This window comes from Manis pentadactyla, chromosome 8, assembly GCF_030020395.1.
Source record: "Manis pentadactyla isolate mManPen7 chromosome 8, mManPen7.hap1, whole genome shotgun sequence".
NCBI lineage: Eukaryota > Metazoa > Chordata > Mammalia > Pholidota > Manidae > Manis > Manis pentadactyla.
Window position 1 is genome coordinate 109,957,193 of NC_080026.1, and position 22,251 is coordinate 109,979,443.

The 22,251-nt window shown below is 39.7% G+C and overlaps 1 protein-coding gene across 1 annotated transcript in view; it reads right to left on the reverse strand.

Annotated features, from left to right (window-relative positions):
- Nucleotides 1-21,038, reverse strand: part of HPSE2 (heparanase 2 (inactive)) — a 678,034-nt gene extending 656,996 nt beyond the window's left edge. Inside the window, exons 1-2 of the mRNA XM_036886477.2 lie at nt 20,439-21,038; nt 17,425-17,582 (exon numbers count right to left, since the gene is read on the reverse strand). Coding sequence (XP_036742372.1) covers nt 17,425-17,582; nt 20,439-20,728 — 448 coding nt within the window. The 5' untranslated portion in view covers nt 20,729-21,038. The remainder of the gene's footprint in view (nt 1-17,424; nt 17,583-20,438) is intronic.
- Nucleotides 21,039-22,251: the final 1,213 nt, after the last annotated feature.

The window sequence follows — 22,251 nt, forward strand, 5'->3', positions numbered from 1 at the left end:
CAAGTCCTAGTTATAAAGCTTGGACTAAGTTAACCTGTCTAGACTTCAGTTTCCTCATCTTTAGATGGTGGTATTTGGAAAACCTGCCTAGTAAGGTTGTTGTGAGGATTAAATGACATAATACAAAGTGCCCTGCAGAGAATAAATGTTGAAGAGCTGTTCATTCTTTTCTTCCAAAGAAATTAGGGCCACTGACACTTGTTAAGAGGTTACCATTTTTGTGAAAGGCCTAAAATAGGACAGTAATAATAAGACCAAAAGGAGAAATACCAAAGGCAGTTACACAGGCAGGAGGGAGTTGGCACTGCATCAAAAAGTTTTCATTATACTCATGAAACATTCTTTAAGGGATCAAGAAAATGTGGTATATCCATACAGTGGAATATTCTTTGGTAGTAAAAAATGATGTACTGATATATGCTACAATGATGAACCTTGAAAACATTATTCTAAATTAAAGAAGTGAGCCCCAAAGAACAACATATTTATAAGAAATGTCTGTAATAGGCAAATCCACAGAGACAGAAGGTTGCCTTTATCTGGCAAGTGTGGGAGATAACTAAGGAATGCAAGGTTTCCTTTTGTATAATTTTTATTGGAACATGAAAAATTATATTACTTTCAGATGTACAACATAATGACTTGATAATTATATACATTAGATGTTTGCCACGGTAAGTGTAATTCCCTGTTACTATACCAAGAAATTACAATATTATTTGTTATATTCTATATGTTGTACTTCCATTCCTATGACTAACTTATTTTGTAATTTTTAGTTTGTACCTCTTTATTCCCTTCACCTATTTCACCTATCCTTCCAACTTCTACTCTATGGTGACAAAGAGTCAGATGACCATATATAGGGATCTATTTTCATTTGTTTGTTTGTTTTGTTTTTTAGATTCTTTATGTGAGAGAAATCATATTTGTCTTTCTCTGCTGGATTATTTCATTTAGGATAATACCCTCTAGGTCCATCCATGTTGGTGCAAATGACAAGATTTCCTTCTTTTTATGGCTGAGTAATATTCTGTCGTGTATATATACCATCTCTTCTTTATCCATTCATCTACAATAGGCATTTAGGTTGTTTCCATATCTTGGCTATTGTAAATAATGCTGCATTGAACAAAAGTGTGCATATATTTTTTTCAAATTAATGATTTTGTTTTCTTCAGGTAAATTTCCAGAAGTGGAATTGCTGGGTCATATGGTATTCTATTTTTAGTTTCTTGATAAACTTCCACATTGTTTTCCAGAGAATGGACCAATTTATATTCCCACCCATAGTACAGGAGGGTTCCCTTTTCTCCACATCCCTTGTTTTTTGCATAGTAGCCATTCTGACTGGTATGAGGTGAAACTCATTGTGGTTTTTATTTGCATTTCCCTGATGATTAATGATGTTGAGATCTTTTCTTGTTCCTGTTGGCCACATCTGTATGTCTTCTTTGGACAAATGTCTATTCAGGTGCTCTACCCATTTTTTAATTGGACTATTTTTATTTTTTACTTTTTGCTATTGAGTTATATGAGCTTTGTATATACTTTGGATATAAGCCCCTTATCAGATATAACATTTACAAATATATTCCCCCAAATGGTAGGTCGCCTTTTTGTTTTACTGAGGATTTCCTTTGCTATGCTGAAGCTTTTTAGTTTGATGTAGTCCCACCTATTATTTTTGCTTTTGTTTCCCTTGCCCATAGCATTGTATCCATAAAGAAATTTCTCATGTTGATGCTCATGAGATTCTTGTCTATGTTTTCTTCTAAGAGTTTTATGGTTTCATATCTCACATTTAAGTCTTTAATCCATTTAGAGTTTACTTTGGTGTATGGTGTAAGACAAGTGATCTAGTTTTATTCTTTTACATATAACTGTCCAGTTTTCCTAACATGAGTTATTTAAAGAGATTTTCCTTTACCCACTGTATAGTCATGGCTCCTTTGTCATATATTAATTGACCATGTATGTGTGGGTTTATTTCTGGGCTCTCTATTCCATTCCATTCATCTAGGCATCTGTTCTTGGGCTGGTACCATACTGTTTTAATCACTGTAGCTTTGTAGTATAGCTTGAAATAAGGGAGTGTAACACCCGAGCTTGTTCTTCTCAAGATTGCTTTGGCTACTGGGGTCTTTTGTGATATTCCATATAAATTTTAAGATTATTTTCTCTAGTTCACTGAAAAATGCCATTGGTATTTTGATAGGATTGCACTGAATCTGTAAATTGCTTTGGGCAGCATGGCACAAGGTTTCCTTTTGGAGTGATAAAAATGTTCTAAAATTGATTGTGGTGATTGTTGTACAACTCCATGAGTATACTAAAAGCCACTGAAGTGCATACTTTAAATGGTATGTGAATTGTATTGAATATGAATTATATCTCAATAAAGCCATTTTTTAAAAAGATTAAATGAGGTAATGCTTGTAGCACCTTATAAGCGATCAATAAATGTAGGCTGATGATGTTTACTGATATTGTTTCCAGAAGAAAATACATTTAATCTCAATTTTTTCATGCATGTAATTGATGAGAATTACCTGGGCACTTAATCTCAAAATTATAAAACCTTTCTGTAATACAGAGGAAACTTTACAAAATCTCATCAATGATCTAAGAACCTAAGCTCTTATAAACCATGTAACAATCAGAAATAACAAATCAGATGTCTGGTGACACCTATGAAGTCTTCCTCAGCTACTTCAGGCTAAGTTTACTGCTTCTTCCTCTGTAATTTATATATTCATATTTCTACCATATCATTATCTATTGTATATGCCATTTTTTTGCAGTAAAGTGTGAGTTCTATCAGAGCATTAAAGTGTTCTATTAGAATGTCCCATTGACTTTTGTATCCTTTGGGAGAGCATATTACAATGCTGGTACTCATTAGGTGCTTAATCAAATGAGCATTTAACTGAAAATTCATGCATTTCTTGTAATTTCTCATCTATCTGAACTCCTGTTTCAGCCTCCTTAAAGAAGAGGAGGAAAAGGTTTTGAAAGCTGACCAATTTAGCAGTTACCACCCACAAATCTACCTAACAGATGAAAACACTTTAACAAGTGAATTTTTACTAGTTTTGCCACAGTCCTGAAGTTCCAGAGGTTCTCGGGAATAGTGAAATAATCTGAAACAGGTTATTTAGCCCTAAAAAAATACTGAAAAGTTTATATAATCAGACATGATCCCTGACATCATCACTAATGTAAAATTGGTAGGAAGCCCCTCCCAGCTCCCATCTTGCTGCCTTTCAGTGAACATTTTTTTCCTTCTGCTGCTATTTGTACTATTAGTTACCAGTGGCAAAACCTTACTACTCCAAGTATGGTCCCCAGACCAACAGCATGGGCAAAATTGAATTGCATGCACATTAAAGTTTAGGCATCACTACAGTAGAGTTAGCTATGTGTGGACTCTAGATTCCTATTTAGACTGTCTAGATTTGAACCGCACAAAAGACCAGGTGGGGTACTTCATGTAAATCACTTCACCCAGAGGTTCTTAGACTAGTGTACACTTTAGAACCACCTGGAGAGGTTTTTAAAAATCACAATGCCTCAGCCTCACCCCAGAGATTGATTAGCCTAGGATTCAATATTTCTCAAAGTTCCTTTAGCTAACTGTAATGTGCATCCAGAATTGAGAACCACTGCCTAACTTCTCTAAGCTAAAATTCTGATCACCTTCGAAAAGCTTTTGGCCTAATACTTGGGATGTGTAAGTGCTCAAAAATTGGTAGTTGTTATTATAAGACCTGGAAACCTGGAAATGAATTGTCCTACAACAGGCATAAAAAAGAACAAGCTCAAATATACTAGTCTGGCCCCATCTACAGGTAAGTACCTGCCAATCTTATGAGGCACAAAAGAAAGGACATAATCAGAGAGCACATTGTCCTCAGGATGACTTTTTCCTAGCAGTAAACAGTTGACTGAAGGTCCAAGGAAACTACAGTATGTCAGGTAAGAGGCAAACCATCTCTTCAAGGTGTCAAAAAAGGCCAGCACCTTTACTTGGAATTAGCAATGAAAATTGGGGGAGCCCTATTTCAGCAATTCTGTAACACAGGAAATCCCCCTTACCACACCTTCCTGACTTATACTGATGCTTGATACCACATGTGTCCTTGGCTCTCTTTTCCCCTCACCCCCAAGTTTTCAATCGTTCTCTTCCACATTTAGGTGACGAAAACTTAAAACCTGTGGCTATAACTTCCATGAGAAATTTCATTTTCAAAGCTTGCTAAACTTCAACTTTATTGCCAGTAGGAAAACAGAAGAAACAAAAGACCTCAGTCATACACTAACACAAAACCCCTAGTGAAGACATTTAGTAAGTGCAAGTTTTCTGCTGCAAGTTGTTGAAAATCCTGACCTTTGGACTGGGGTGCCATTCATTTGCTTCTACAAATGTTCTATGAAACAATAACATTTATTTTTCTAGTGGTCTTAGATTACGTGTTTAGTTTCACCTATAGATTTTAACTTGGCTAAGCCTGGCCTAGAGTTACTTTTGAAGCTACATCTCTCTGGGTTTAACCTGAGTCTACTCTTCCAAAGGGTTTCATAATGGCCAGGGAAGTGAGTCCACAATCTGGTTTTTCAAGAACTGCAAGGAAATAAATACCCAGATGAAAACAGCATATCTATAAGGGCACTGAGAGATATGCAAAGATTTATCTCAATGGTGATTACAAACATTTTTTTTTTAATTGTGCATGGTTTCATGACTATGTCACCAAAAAGCTCATGTTCTATTTCCAGCTCCCCTGCTTATTCACTATAGGCCTCCTCCATGGTAAATGAAACAAAAAAAAAACTCCTCCTCCCTGTCCTTTGATGCACTGATAGCTAATGAATGTTTGCATTTAAAAGGCTTTTAAATTCTTTGTTGCAAGTCTCCTCAGTGACAGTGGCATCCTACAGAGTCTCAAAGTCCCCTCTGTCCCATTCTTAGGGCTGGTTCTAATCTCATCCTGGGTTTGTAGGCTAGTCTCAAGGGAGTCTGGGATTCAGGGGCTAGATCTCCAAGAATAGGATTCTATGGACTGTCTAGGAGTTTGTCAATGAAGAACAGTTCAAAAAGATGCAAGAATCCAGGACTAAACTGGGCCCCAACACACCTACAAGCAAACACGACCTCTCTCAAAAACCATATATACCCATTCTAGCCTCCCAGAGAATCTGTTTCAGATTGGCTCAACCACCAAAGAACACAAGTCCCTGCTTGGTTACTTTCCGTGGTGCAAAGGAATTATCATTTGCTGTGATACCACTTCTAAGAGTTTCAGGCCTGAAGGAACGTATTGTGTTCTAATCCCAGCTCTGCCACTTGGAAAGCTGTTACTTTGAGCAATTTCCTTGAGTCTGTTTTCTCATTTATAAAATGGAAATGACAAAGTTTTAAATAAACTTATTATACACAGTTGCTGTGAGGATCGGAGTTCTTACAATCTTATAAAGAACATTACAAATGTAAGCGTAATTATTTTTCTCCTGCAAACAACTGATAAGGGAGCCATTCAAAATTGGCTATCTTCCACCTTCTTATTCTAACAAAACATTATGCCAGATCTTTATAAATCTCTCTTTTTCAGCTGACTAGTATTCAGATTCACAGAGCAGCTTCAACAAGATGAGTGACATTCAAAGAAAATCAAGAAATTCTGAGATAAGATTTCTTTCATATTATACAGTGATACACTACTTGAACAAAAAGTCAAAATGCTTTCAGCGTCACTTTCCATCTGTATCCAAAACATTACAAAACATTTTGTTTTACTAAAGGAAACCATACTTTGATGTATAGAGTTAGTTTTGCTGTGGTTGTTTACTTGACATTTGCTCAAAAAATATATTATAGCAGAAAGGATTAAAATGGATAAAGGGTGTTTAAAAAGACATTGGGGAAAATAATTTAGATCAAGTTCCAATATGGAGAAAGAAATATGATACTATAGCACTGCTTTGTTAGAAACTACAAACTGTAGCAAATGGGAGACTTTGCAAAGAAGGATAAATGAAAAAATTAAATTGTTAAATTATAGTTCATCCACATATGGATTATTCTTTAGCCACTGAAAAACAGACATAATTACTGACCAAAAGGTTATCTAGATAAGTTGTATAATACTATGATCACTCATATACTTAAAAATTTATATACATCACTATGCATAGAAAAAGTTCTAAAAAGATTCATGCCAGGCTGTTAAAAGTGCTTCTATTTATGGAGTGGGGTTAGGGGTTATTTGATATATGGACTATCGAATTTATATTAGTGAGTATGCATTACATTGGTATTTAATAAAATAAATAAAATAAATAAATCTTTAAAAATGAAAACATGAATAAAGAAGTTAAGCATTAATCAGAAATATACTATGAATTTTAAAAAAACAAAAACAAAAACAATGAATGGAAGAGAGATTATTTCCTTTAGTGTTTAAGCAACCCAATAAATGGCAAATAATCACTCAAGTATTTACTGAAGAGCCACTATGCAAAACACACTCAACTAGATGCTGTAGAAACAAAAGAAATGGTGTAAGTCTACATAAACATACACAAAAGGATACCTCAGAACATAAGGCAGAATATGAAAATAGCAAAGGAGCGATTTTTAGACAATTAAGTACCTTAGAAATTCAGGCTCAATAAATGTTACTGAACTGATTAATTAAATCACTTTGAGCTGAGCTAGTGAAGACTTCATAGAGAAGGAGGTCAAATTTGAGTAGGGCTTTGCAAAGTAGGAAGAATTCAGAAATGGGTAGAAAGTGGGCTAACAGTTGATGGAGCAGGGGGACCCAGAAGGTTAGAAATTGAGAGAATGCAGAGAAAGTAAGAGCTCTGTAACAAGAAGCTACACCATCTGCTTGCAAATAGACTCTGGCTCCTGTTGAGAAGCGGAGAGAAGCTGGACTGGAGTGTTGCCTGACCCTAGAGGGCCTTGGAAAGCTGCAGAAGATGAGGAGGACTTGAGTTAGCAGACAAAGGATATCCCTGAAGGTTTCTAACTGGGCAGTGACAGGAGGACCATGGAGCTGCAGAATTATTACTCAAGCAGCAGAATGGATGGAGTTTAGAAAGAGGGAACTCAGCTCCCTGAAAGAAAGGGACAGAATAGGTATGAGGTGATGAGTGCCTAAATGAGATGGAAACAGACGCAAGGGAAATAATAATAATTTTCATTTAGCCCCATTCTCAAACTTTCAAATCAGATTCAAGCTAATATAAACCCCTAGAGGAAAGGCCCCTGAAGCTGACTTGGTAGAAGAATGAGAAACATTGTACTGTTATGCTATATAGAGTCAGTGCAAATCACCAGCTTCAGAATGAGTGTCTTGTACCCACCCACGGCCCTACCACTTACCAGCAGTCTGTTAAATAACCCCTGAGAGTCTTTGTAGAACATATAGCCTCTTTACAACTTGGTTTCTTCACTTTAAGTTTCTATAAAAGTATTCTCTACTTGAATTTAACAAAATCTCAGTTTAAAGAGAAAGATACGGGAGGGAGGGACGGAGGGATTAAGGAAGGGTTTTCTTGAAACCTCACCTTTACCAGTTCTCTTTACCCTTTACAAGGTTTCACCGGGCTTAAGACAGAGTATGGTTCCAGTTTCTAAATAAAAATAAAGTAATTGTACAATTGCCCAACAGTTTGTTGGTAACTTTCCAAAAACTTTTTCAAATATTCTTGTTTTTCTGCTTTTTTCCTGACATTTGCTTTACATCAATTAACACAATTGATCCACTGCTATTATTCTCTTCAATGCACATACTGCCAAAATATACCTCCTTGGCAGAGAAACTATTAAGTTCTATCCCACATTGTATTAACTGTTGTTCTATTCCTTCAATATGTGGCAAAGTGTGACAGCCATCTCTTTCAATTATTCACTTATCTCTGTGATCATTCTTTAATTGTTTTAACCTATTTTGTGTCTTTACCCACAAGACCTTCAAATACCCTCATAGGAAGGCCTATAGCACACATTTTGTTAATGTTCTACAACGCTTAGTATAGGGCTTTTGATTACTACAATAGAGGAACCAATAAACAAAATAATGAATGAATCAAAGCCTGGATCTCTTTCTTATCTAAGCATAGTGAAGAGAAGATAACGCTGAGTTCTAACCCTGATTCTACCAACTATTTGTCTATACGACCTTGAGCAAGTCTCAGTTCAGTTTCTTCATGCACACACAAAACATTTCTCACAGGGTTGATTTACAAATTGAATGACATGACATATGTAAAACACAGTAAGAGCTCAACAAACAGTAGCTATTATTATTCACCCTTAAGGCCAGGTCAAGACCTCTGATCCTAGGCTCCTGTCTTGACTATGCCAGCTCTTACTTAAGCCCCCTCTCTGAATTCCTATAGCCCTTACAGCTTGTTTTACATCCTTTAACCTTAGAATATATCCTGTCTTGTTCTCCTTGCTACTATTTCCTGCATGTCTTTGTATCTGAGATCTTTAACTCACAGAATCTTAGAATTAGACACTACATGTAGGCAATGTAGACAGGTTTTTTTCATTTACGGATAAGGAAGTTTTCAGGAAGATTAACAACTTGCCCAGTGGCACACAGTTAGTAGAACTGAGACTAGTACCAAAGTCTCCTTGTCAATCTCTTACAGCAGAGGCTCCATTTAAGCCTGAAGGTTTAACGACAAATGTCATTAAGTCCCTGCTCCACAGCTCATTAGCTGGGTGGTCTTGGGCAACTTACTTTACCACTCTGCACCTCGGTTTCCCCATTTATCAAATGGAGAAAACAGTACTTTCCTCATAAGGTTGATAAGAGGGTTAAGGTGTTAATGCATGTAAATTGCTTAAAATAGTTCTGGCATATAATAAGCACTCTATATAATATTAGGTAATATGATATTGTTACCATTACTAGCTGCAGAGAAACATCCATTCTTCCCTATTTCAGAGATAATGCTACAAATCTGGGCAATTTACCTTTTCCCAGCCTTGCAATCTCACCTTCCATCCTTCAAGGCATTCTTGCTTTTCCAGAGCAAGTGAAAATAAGGTCCCCAATTTTTCTAATATGCATCTTTTCTAAATATGCAGCTTATATTTTTCACTCTTCATTCTTTGCCACACCAAAAGCAAAATGAACATGCCTTAAGGTTTGTAAGTAACATAAGTACTTAGTTTGCCTTAATATGTCTGTTCCATGCAATGTAATGATGGTTATCTCTATTTAGATTTTTATGTATCTGTCATTGCCAGTGTGTTTTGATTGTAAATTCCTAGAGAAATACATAATGTCTGCTTAAGTCAATCAAACATAAATTCTGAGGCACTTGGAGTAAATTAGATCGAGTATTCAGAGAATTTCAGAAAAATTCAGAGAATGAAGGGGAATTAATGGGGACTGGCTTCGTAGTAGGCTTAATGGAAGAGGGGACCTGGGCAGAGTTTGAAAGACAAATAAAATTTGAACTCAAGAGGGAAGATGAGCATTCAAGGTGGAGGGTATATTATGAGCAAAGAGGAGGATAGGGCAAAGATTAGACTGACTAAAATAGAGATACAATACTGGAAACCACTGTGAAATTCTAATGAATATGTAAGACCAGAGCACTTTGAGAGTACAGTTCGTATTTTATTCCTCTTGGTAGCCCCAATATCTAGCACTAAGCTTGGTATGTATCTGATAATCAAAAAATGTTTTCTGGATTAAGCAAAATTACAGTTTTTCACTATACTAAAGTGACAAAACTGAACAGAACTGAACCCAGTTCAATCAGATCATGAAATCAAAGCATAAAAGAGTTCGACAAGATATCTGTATCTTGTACAACAATAGCCACTAGTCTAAAAATGGGTATTTACTTTGCCTAATCACCAACCATGGACAAGTGCAAGAAATAAACACACCAAACTCTTTTGTGCTCATATATTCATTCACTTTCTCTTTCTCTCCAGAGTTCCCCCAACAACCCCACCCTCATACACACACACACACACACACAGCTGAGAGGTCCATTGCCTCACAGACTGAAACACTGAAAACTCGATTAGGCACTAAGAAGAAGCACAAAAGTTAAGATTCTTAACATCAAATCCATTTTGATGAAGGATTCTCAGAAGAGGCTCCTGGCTCCAGTTGCCAGGAGCCCAAACCACATGACTGGCAGTTTGAACAGATCCAGGAAATTCTGAAAGAAACTTATTTTCTTCCATAAGGTACCTATTCCACCAGGTGGGCTTGGGAGAACAAAAGAGAAATTTTAAATGAATTTGGCAGGGGAGAGAATGATAATTGGTACTGGAAACAGTACAATTTGTGTTGTACAATAACAGCCTCTATTTTCCTACAGGAACAGTTCCATTTTACTATGTCTAAACTGTTTGTATATTACCTTTGCACCCAATGACCAGGTAATAAATTATACAAATACAGTTGCAAGTCAAAGGTTTATTTACTAGATTTGATTCAATGAAAGTAGTACACCAGAATTTCCTGATCTCTACCACTTCCAGCACTCTGTAGATGGCCAAAATGACTGAACTGTGGTTAAATTACATGATGACTATATCTTTATGAGATACCACATTCAAGTTCACAGGGGTACAGTGAGCTGCAGCCAGCACTCAGAACCTGGGTACCAAATTTCAGACGTTACAGAAAACACATCCATTTTGTTTCCAACAGACAAAATAAAACATACATAAAACTTCAGGTGATTTTTGACACTCTTTAATACAATATTTAATGGTATCAAATATATAGTTTAACATATATTAAACTGTTATCAAATAGAAAGCTGACAGACAAATCACAAAATGCCAAATGACACAGTTGGCATGGAGGCTTTTCTTGGGCCTAATACTCTCTTGAAAATGCTTTTGGCTGATTCTGCTGACATGACAAGAAGTCAGTAGCATATAATCTGACAAGAGTACCTGGGCCTCATTCAACTTCCCAGCCTCAGTGTCAAAAAGAGACCTGAAACTAGATGCCCACTCAATGAGTAAATTCATGAGTGAATGAACACTATAAAATACTAGCCTCATTTTACTTTATAAAAGATTGAAGGATAAAAAAAATAAACAAATCCTAAAGCCTTTCTTCATTTTACATACCCTACAATGTATGAATCAAATTAAGAATTCAATTTTAAATTATCTGTCTTTCAAACATGCTTTATAACTCAAACTTTACCAAGTGCACTTATAGCACACTTAAGCTAGAGGACAAGAATGTGTACAATATTTGGAAAAGGAGAATGTGAGAGGACAAGGGTCATTACCTGTGTTGTAATGTGTCCTTCTGTTCCCCAAAGGAGTAAAAGAACTTATAACAGCCTCTATTTTCCTATAGGAACAGTTTCATTTTACTATGTCTAAAATTCTAGAGTCTCACAATCTGATCTGGATTTACCCAACCAACCTTTTCTCTCACACATGTAATTTCTTCCTTCTTCTTTATTAGTCACAAATTTTAGAACTAGCAAAAATACACCAGAACTTCCAAACCCAGTTTAGACATAATTCTAGCAATATTTCATAGAATAATTTCTAACATGTACTTTTACTGATAAAGTTTTCATTGTAAACATTTCTGAATTAGCAAAAAATGTGCAAACAGGCTTCTATAAAAAAGAATTTGACATGGTTCTATCAATATGAAATAAGATAATTCCTAACATACACCTTCTATGCAGCCAGGGTGGTCTCCTTACTATTCAAACACACACTGAGGCTTTCTCATGCTCTTTTCCTGGAGTCAAACGTCCCCTCTTCTGATATCTACCTCTCCAAAGTCTACCCATCTTTCACAAGGCCCAATCTAACTCCCACCTAAGACTGGTCACTATTCATCTCTACTTTTCCTGTTTTACTAGCAAACTATTATGTTCCACTGAGCACTTCATTTTATATTGCCTTTGTGTTACTCTTCAGTTTTATCAGTATAAATGTTATCTCACTAACTAAGCTATCAGTTCACTGACAGTGGGACAGGTTAGGTATTTTGTATGGTGTCCTTCAACTTGGGTTTTAGTAGTGTTTTCTCATAATTACAGAGAGTTATAGATTTGGGGAAAGAGTACCACAAAGGTGAAGTGCCCTTTTCATCACATCATGTCAGGGAATATATGATATAAATATGACTTAGCTGCTGATGTTAACTTTGATCACTTTACTAAAATGTTATCTGTCAGCTTTTCCACTGTAAAACTAGTATTTTCCCCTTTACAGACTCACTCTTTTGGAAGCAAGTCATTAAATCCAGCCCACATTCAAGGGAAGAGAAGTCAAACTCTACCTCCTAGAGAGAGAAGTATCAAAGGATTTTTTTAAATATGCTAAAACCACCACAACAATTAATTAACTAATGTTATGGGAGAGATGTTTGAGGTATGCAAGTATTTTGTTTTACCTTAAAATTTCATATACTTATTTACTGATTAGTGAATCTTACCTAGAGCAATTATTACTGCTGTGCTCTACTGATGATTTGGGACAGTATGTTTTATTTATTTGATATTCTGCCATTTTTTCTACAGCATGAAAATAAATAGTAATCAACAAAAACTTGTTAAATGTAATTGAATTTCAAGAAACATTTATGTGAAATAAAATGAGATAGTGAAAGATGGATAAGTTCAAAGTAAATATATACTTTGGCAGTTGTGCTGTTCTTATGTCATATGTATTGACTAATGGAATGGGAATGGAAAGAAAAAGAATTAGCTATCTCACCTCTACTAAGACTGGGAAAACTTCCTGGAGAAAGGAAAACAATAATATTAGTTGTATAGTGCCTTAGTGTTTACAAAGTGTACTCATATTCATCATATAGGATTTCAGAAGCTCTCTAAAGAGAAAATCTTCAGGAGATGGAGATTTAAAACATTGAACTCTGTAAAAAGGTATTTTATAAAATCAAGACTTGGAAAATTAGGCACAGAAACTACATAAGCTAATGAGGGAAAGCAAAAGTAAAGTCAAAGAAGAAACAGCTACAATAAAAAACTCACATGGGTCCAGTACAAGGCTTTAAATCAGAGGGTAACATTGATTTAGCATAGCATGAAACCAAGACAATTTAAGACTACCAAAGATACAAGCACATGGCTAAAATAATGAAGAATGTCATTAATATATGCATTAAGAATGGACTTCATTGGAATATGCATTGAAGGCAAAAAATGAATAGAATTTTTGTGTATGCATTTATTTCTTCATTAATTGCCTCAATTTTCCCAGTGCCTTTAACAGTGCTCTTAATCTATTACATATCAAAAAATATTTGCTGAAGTTCTACTATGCATCACACACAGTGCTAAACTCTTCTGAATATACAATAATTAGATATGGTCCCTTACTATAAAGAATTTGCATTCTAGTTGGAAAGGTAAAACACACACACACATATGTGGAAAGTTAATGAGCAAAACAAGGAAGGGGACAAAAGAACTATATAAAGAGTGAAAGCTACAACAGCCTAGAGAAAGAAGAGATTACTATGAAACGGCCTGCTCAGGAGAGTTCTTGTTAAAATAAGGGGCATCTGCAATGGACCTTCAAGAATTGGGTAGGGTAGAGGTTAAGATTTAAACAGATCCAAGAGAAAGACATTCAAAGAAGGGATATACTGGCTGAACAAAAGTGCATGGTTGAGATTATGAAGGTACTTTAAGGAGACAGTGAATACCAAGTAGAGCTGTAATAAAAGGTATATGAAAAAACAGGACACAAAATATAAGCTGAGATTGAAATGTGAAAGGTTTTAAATGCCAAGTTGAAGAGTTTCAACATTTTCTGTAAGCAATCCAAAAATAATCAAGTTTTTACGCAAAAGAGTGACATGATGAATCTGATATTTCATAAATATTAATCTGGTTTTCAATGTGCATAATAAATGCTGTACATCTTGATTGAAGATATGTACATAAAAGAGACAGGCATACAAATAAAGCACACTGAATTTATAACAAAGAAGGGAACACTGGAGCAAAATAAACTTAAGAACAAAAGATTAACCCAAGATTTCTTTGTTGGGAGCAAGAAAAGCATAACCTCACACAGAACAGAGAGGAAGTTAGGCAAAGGGTAAGATTCCGAGGTATGAAAGAACAATTCTATTTTCATTTCCTCCATCATCACCATGTTTCTCTGAAATTCAAGTTCCCTAAGCATAGAAGGGAGTAGATACCCATATTAAAGGATACATGAACAGTGGCTTTAGAAAGAGAAAATGCAATTGTATTAAAGTGCTTCTAAAAAAAGTACCTGGAAAATAAAAGCCATGTGACTTACTAATTACACTATTAATTCAGGTGAAAATAACAACAAATCACATCAAGGTAGCAATACAAATGAATTAACCAGAAAAGTGTATTTTACCCAAGCTGGGACTATCAGTTCATTTTAACATTAGTGTATAACAAAAACCAAAGATTAGTCACTTCTCTCATTAGCAAACACAGAAGAAAAAAAGCCACGTTGTGTTCCATCTTTGTTCCTTAAAAACCAAACTCCCTACATTCTCTTAATCCTCTCAAACAAATCCCTAAATCTTTCTTCTTTCTTCTGCATAAACTTATGTCTCACCAAATCTTAATCATTCCTTAATCCCACTTAAAAATATTAAATGTTATAAATTTTCTGAAATTTCCTTTAATTAAAGAATCCTTAGCCTTCATATAGTGCTTTGCAATTGACAAAATATTTTACACACATTCTTAGAGTCCTCACAGAAGCAATGCACAGCAGGTAGTATCATCATCCATATGCTATAGAGAAGCAGCAAGTTCAAGGCCATACATTCACCAGTGATAAAACCAGCCTGCAATGCAGGCTTTGTAAGTCCAAATTCCACAAGGAAATTCCACTTCATGAAATGCCAGTAGATGTATCTTATTACTCAAAATGTATGTTATTACTCTGTACTATGTTTAAGTCAATACATCTTTTTTTAATAAGGTACTTATACCCAAGTGCCTACTACAGGGCCATTGACTAAGAAGACCTAATTATTTCTAGATGCTCATGATGATGACAGTTATCACTGGATGAAAAGCAATAATTCAAGTATAATATTAACAAAATTGCTAAGACTATACCAAAAACATTTTTGCCTTGATTCTACTGGGTGATTTAAGGATATGTGAGCATCAAAGGGCAGAAAAAGGGCATTCCTACTCTCTCTAACTCTGCTAAGGCCTCAAATACTGCTATAGTTCAGAGCATCTTAGTACTAGGGAGACATAAATCAAAAGGAGTTCAGCTAGGAGCAATAAAACAGATTAGTGTCTGAAGGAGTGACTTTAAAGAAAATCTTAAAAGAATTAAATCCAGGTAGTCTAGATAAAAAGCAGCTATGAGGAACCCTTTCTTTGAAAAGCTGACACAGCAAAGACAAATTATTTTGAAGGTAGATGTCTAAAAAAAGGCAAAAAGGAATAATCAAAAGATTTGGAGAATATTTATAAAAGGAAAATTTGCTGGCAAAAATCTATGAGACAAGAAGAACTCTTTCCCACAGGTATGGTAAAAACTGAATTCCTACAGATATTTAATACCAGGTTGGACAAAACACAAAAAGGATTTCATATGGAATGATCCTGTACTGGCTTGTGAAGTGGTGGGAGGATTGAAGATGACCTCTTAGATCTTTTCCATATCTGATTTTTTTAATTCTATAAAGTTTTATGGGGCGAGGCCTTCCACCAATTTCCTTTCTCCCCATGATGCCCACTTTCTCCTTTGACAAAGGGAAACAAATTGTACCCTTCATTTTAAGCAGCTCTCATGTTCTCATTGAATAGGTAATATAATACCAGGTACAAGTTTGGGAGAAAAAAGCCAATTCCTATTAATTTATAATGATCCTTCCTCCTCACCCCTCCCAGTGGTCAATCGGGCTCTTACAAGTTTTTCCACAAACCAAAGAGGAAGCAATTCAAATAGACTGGAAGAGCTGTTTCATCAGGAAAAGTATTAATATTCTCCCTTCTTGTGTCTGATTACAGAGCTGACAGTGACCCTGGGAGCTATAAAGCCCTGGGTCAAATTACCATCACAGCTGCTGTTCAGGATTATCTTTTACCTTTCAGCATTTTATGCTGAGTGACAGCAAAATATACTTGCAATCCATGTTTTTATGGCAATGACATTTACCTTTGAAAAGGTGTAGCCTTAAACACCTACCCATGTTGGCAAATGTTATAAGACTAAGTCCTATTCACACTTCACACTCAAGAAGCCTTGCTGTCTTTCTCCATTCTGGCACTTAAAAGTGTTTCTCCGGCACCCTTGAAATAGATCCCAATATCTCTCCAGAATTCTCATTCAGGGAAAGCCCCAGAATATACAACAGCATTTCCTCATTTTGCTGGCTTATAAAGATAGTTGTAACAAAATCCAGGGAGCTCTGAGAACCTGTCCCTGAACCCTTTAAAAATAAAACTGTAGCTCACTTATGAGAAGGGACAGCAGGGCAGAGATAGCCCTTCAAGAATGAACACCAATGTCTCTTTTATCCAATCTAAATAGCCTCAGTAATGGAAGACCCACCAATTCCCATCTTGCCTGTTTGAAACAGTATGTCCCTCTACCCACAAGAAAGTTCATAGATATTAACACCAAACGCTCTAAACAAAAATGTTTAAATCCCATTTTTATTTTTATTTTTATTTTTCCCTATTTAAAATGAGACTGTTAAAACTTAAAAAGATTGACTTCTCACACTGGAATAGTATTTGGAGTTTTCAAAACCCTTCCAACACTTAACTCATCTGATCCTGGCAGGAAAGAAGGCTGGCATTTATAATCCCATTTTAAAACAGAAGAAATGGGACTGGAGATTAAGCAGTTTGAAGGAGAACCCACCGCAGAGATTTTTCAAGCTTTCTCCAACAAGGGACCCATCTAAAAACGATTATTCCAAAACACTTTATAGAGTGGGTTTAAAAGGGGCTTCCATATCCTCATCTCAGGAAAGCAAGAAGAAGTAAGAAAAACAAAAAAGCACATTTTTCTGGAGTTTTAATAATGAAATGTGACCCTAACCCTTTAGTAGCCTATGAACCTGGCTGAAGTTTCTCAAGAAACTCACTGCATCTTCTCCCAACAGGACTAGCCTGCCAGAAATTTTGGCTACCAGTTCTCCCCTCGGAGCTCAGCCACCCCGAGAAAGGCTGGCAGCGGGGACCAGTACTACCTGGTGAGCCGCCTTTGAGTAATCATGTCAGGAGTCCCACACTCCAGTGCCCCCTTGCTCACAGCTACCAGCTTTTCAACACACACACACACACACACACACACACACACACACACACACACACACACACACACACACACAGAGCAAATGCTCTCTCCCATTCCACACACTTCTCCCACCCCGCAAGGCTGGAAAGCAAGTTTCTCACCATCCTCATAGTTTTTGAGATAGTAATCCGGGCCGGGGCCCCCGCGGCTTTTCGCCGGGTTCCTCAGGTTCTGGAACTGCAAGAAGTCGGTCCTTTTGCCCCCGAAGCGCAGAAAGGCGGGCGAAAGTCCCCGGGCCAGGGTCACCAGACGCTTGGAGCTGCAGGGGTAGAGAAAATAGAGGAAAGGAGCCGGAGGAAGGCGAGAGGGCGAGGGGCACCCACCAAGGCCACCCTGGCCGTGGCTAGGGACTCTGTGTCCGCCCCGGCCCGTCGTCCGCAAGGGGCCCTGGCCGCTCGGATGTGTCTCGCTTGCGCCCAGCGCCCCAGCCCGCCCCAACCCTCGGCCGCCTGGCTCCCCAGGGCTACGCCTCCTGCGCCCAGGCTGCGGCGACCCCCTCCCTCAGACACCCCGATGCTACTCGCCAAAGGTAATTATTTCCAAAGGGTAAATTGTGTTAACAGTTATGTGTGGAGGGGAGCGAGGGGCACTTCTGCTGAGAACACCGGACTAAGGCGGAGTGGGTGGATTCTGCCACTGCCGGGAAGGCGCTCCAGGCGGAGTTCCCCAGCACTGGGACCGCCGGCCTCAGACTATGGTCAAATTTCTAAGGTGAAAGCCGGTATCTGTCTCCTCGACCAGAAAGTGAAACCTGCAACCCTTTTCTCAGAGCAGGCACCTGAGGTCAAGTTGATTTTTACTTTTCCACTACTTTTTAACCGCATCCATCTCCCAAACCCCTGGACAAGAGCGATTCCCGGGGTAAATTTTACCCTTGACTTTTTGAGAACACTCCCCATCCCGCCTTGCGCAGTAAAAGCAATGTCTCTCTGACATCTGAAATGATTCACCACGACCTCAGGAAAGGCAACATCACCCTCTCCGCCCCTCGAGTTGGGCTCCATCTTTTTTCCTTCCCACCTGGGGTCGTCTGGAAGCAAGCGCTGGGGCATGTGAAATTTGCCGAAATGTGCAACCTGCGCGTCGGAGGAGACTACAGAAGCACCAAAACAGCGGCATTTACATCTATTTAAGTTCATGGTTTGCGTAAACAAGTTTTTTTTTAAGACCCAGCGCTGCTACTTTGCGAAGGGGTAGAGAAAGAGCAAGTACAGATGATCTTAGTGCTAAGGGGATCAGCTGTTGAGCCCCGGGTCTGTGACTTCTTTTTAACTCTTTGCTGGTTCTGTTTCTGGTTCTGAAAATACAAATCCAAATGGGGAAACTAAAGAGGATGATAAAAGACGTGGATACGAGAAATAAAAAAAGAACCCTGGGCTCCGCTTTCAGAGAAGTCTGGTGGTGGGAAGGGTGTTTGGCCAAGGACTCCAGGATCGAGTTCCTGGGCGGGCGCAGTCGCGGCGTCGCGTGGGCCGGCCGCGGGCAGAGGAGACCTCCGCGAAGGCTGGCCCCGCGTAAACTCCGCTTCCAACAACCATCCATCCGGAAGCCTGCACAGCCAATGCAAAAGCGCCCCGCCACGGCTTCTTCCCCGAAAAGACGCCTTCCAGAATCTGTTTCACCGGCAAGCATTTTGAGCGAAAAGATGGTTTTAAAATTAAAAAGAAAGAAAAAGAAACCTGAAGGAGTCCGCGCAGCTGGAGAAGCGTAATGCAAGTGGGGCGTGCATTTCAGAAAAACCCCTACGCCCCCCACCTTCGGACAAGCTCAGAGACGCGCTCCGCAGCAAGGCAGAGCTTCCGAGGAGTCCGCCGGGCCGCGCGGAGGCCCCCAAAGGAACCGAAACGGGCTCTGCTGCGACAGCAGCAGCCACTCAGTCCTCCCGCGATGCTCGCTCCACGTGGATGGAGCGCTCCGAGTGGAGCCTCCCCGCTACCTGCCCGGTCCGCGGACCAGGCCGAGGCCGGGGGAGACCTGCGGAGCTGGGGGCCAGATCCACACGAAAAGCAAAACTCTTATTTCTTAAGGAGTGAAAGATACTCACGAAAGACGCACGGCGGACGCGGCCTCAGGGCAGGGAAGTGGGACTGAGAGCGCTCAGGGCTCATTGGGGGAGCCTACAGCTGAGGCTCCACTTTGGAGGGAATTTTTAAAAATTCAACACTTGGATTCGACATTAGAGGAGTTTTCCTTTTTACACTGCAACTGTTCCTGATCGGAAGAAACCGTGGTTGGTTGCCTAACTGCTAAACTAGTAACCCGGTGACAAAATGAGCCCAATTATATTCCAAACCCTAGAGTAGGGGAGTCCGTGATCACAAACCTCCAGGTTTGCTAATCCGCCAGTGCTGGGTCCAGACCTCCGAAAGATTCCGGGAGTATTTCTAGGACCCTTTCCGCTCTCCTTATATATGCTATGACCGGAGCGAGGATTTTTTTTTTCTTTAAAGAAAAACTAAACTATGCAGTTACCGCAGGAGACTTAAGGAGGAGGGACTCGGTGGGGGCCATTCGGTCTATAAAAAGCGTCTTAACAAAGTCCTGAAGTCTGGAGATGACAAAAGAGGATATAAAATAAAAAATTTTTAATTCGATCCAACTTGCCCATCGCTCAAGCCACTGCTTAAATTCGTTTTCTGTCTGGGAGTGGGAGAGAACTGACGAGACGTTCTTTCCGTGGAAAATTCCACTTTGGTGCGATCCCCGCTTGAACACTCGCAGACACGCACTCACACACACACACCCATTCCTCTCGGGTCTTTGTTGCTCGAGATCGTCGCTTTGTAACTGCCTTGAACCTCTTGTTTCTTTTTCAGAAGGAGACGGGGAGGCTAATTGTGGATATATGTAAGCACAACATTTTTTCAGTCATAACTGATAAGTTTCTGAAATGCCTTCTGCATCGCAAACATGTGCATCTTAATAGAAAACATTGCTTTTCTCAATCACCAGTTACAGACTCACAGCAAATATTCCAGGAGGAGGAAAACCTTTCTTCTCTTTGAGAGATCCGCTTGGCTTATTTTCTTCTTCCCCCTTTGGACTGGGGGATAGGAAGAGGTGGGGGGTTGTAACTAAAAAAAAAAAAAATGATCCTTCGAAGCCCCTGCCTTACCTTAAGAAATCGAGCCAGCCATCATGAATGATGGACGGATCCAGCTGCAGAGAGAGGAAGTTCTCATTGACTGTCCTGACTGGGTTCTTGGTGCTCACATCAAGTAGAATCAGAGTCTTTTCCTTCAAACCTGGAGCTCTGTCTACAGGCAAGGGTCTCCTGTCTCCAGCTCGGGAGGAAAGGGAGAGATGGAGCAACAGAGCCCAGAAGACGGCCACCGGGGCTAGGCACGCGGGGGGGCGGGAGTCGCTGCAGGGCATGGCTTCAGGGAGGGCACAGAGCGCCCTCATTAAATCCCTCTGATTTAAAACCTCTCTTCCTTCAGGGTCTAGCTGGTGACTAATTGTCCTTATCTAAAGTGTGTGTCTGTCTGCCTCCCCCCCCCCTTTTTTCTCTTCCTTCCCCCCCCACCTCTCTCGGGTTTTTTTTGTTGTTTTTTTTTTTCAGTGTTTTGGTGCTGGTGGAGCGAACTCACGCCCCTAGCCAGCCTTCTCAGCGACTCGTGCCAAAAGTACTCGTTCACCAGCACCGCCCCTTTAAGAGATTTCGACTGCAGACATTTTTTAACTTTTTAAAGGTAAGGGGGTGGGGGGAGAGGCGGGAAGTAGGGGGAAGGGGTGGCGATGTACCCTCCTGATTTTAACCCTCTAGGGTCAGGAAGCGGAAAGAGGGATCGAAACTGTACTGCTGTAAAGTTTCGGGTACGGGGCGGTACTTCTTGTTTTTACTTCCCTCCCAGCGAGGCTCTAGGGAGGGCGGTTCTAGCTACGACCCCGATACGAAAGCCCCAAGCCAGCCCTGAGCACACTGGAGTAGGGTCCGCACCGGCCGCATGCCTGTTTGTCCGGACAGATCAGGCATTTCATGTGTTCCAGGCCCTTCCCTTTAGATTGAAGCAGCCAAAGCATTAGTGGTTAAGTTGCAGATGGGTCCTGCGCCGGCGACTGCAATCCTGCCAAAACAGAGTGCAGAGGGAGGCTCCATGGACACAAGTATGGACCTCTGCGACGCGATGGGCAGCCACACAGAAGATCCTCCAACCTTGATAGGGCAAAGAGTGGCCAGAAGGAATACACACAGCTACCAGGTCAAAAGGCTTATCCGCCAAGCGGGAAAAGGGCCCAAGATGTGGCTCCGTTCTGCCTGCAGCCAACGCTAAAGTGTCTTGGGTTTTCGATACTCACTGACAGGCCAAGTCAAAGCAACCTGGTCAGTGCTTGGATAGTCTGGGGGGAGCTGCGCCCATCTGAGCCACTGCTTGGCCACTCTACTCCACTGCATAAGCAGAGCCACTCCACCAGCCCCTCCTTGAGGTCAACCTTGGGCTTACCCTCCTGCACAGAAATGTGACTTTATGGTGCCAGAGAGGAACAGAGTGACATGGTTGGGTTCTCAAGCTCAGCCCCAGTCCCAGCCAAAGGCCACAGGCACATGGATGTTGAATGCACTGGAACAGTCCGGGGGGCCCACAGTGTACCACCCACCCAAGCTTACAGAGGGAGTGCCAACCCACAGCACCTCTCAGATGGACTCCTGGGTCCCAAACTAAAGGACAGGAAAGAAGCCAGGCCCAGTTTACTGCAGTCACTCAACTGGGCCCCACTTTTGACTTCTTTCTGGAACAAAATGGGCCTTCTACTTGGCAGATGGAAATAACTACTTTATGAAGCATGGGTACCAATGATATCAAACAGGCAAAACTCTAAAATGCAGAACAAAGATTTTCCCCAAGGATGGGTACACAAAAGGCAGTTTCAGAGCCCACAAACACTAAAATGGCAACCTGTCTCCCCTTCCCTACCCCCAGACAGGA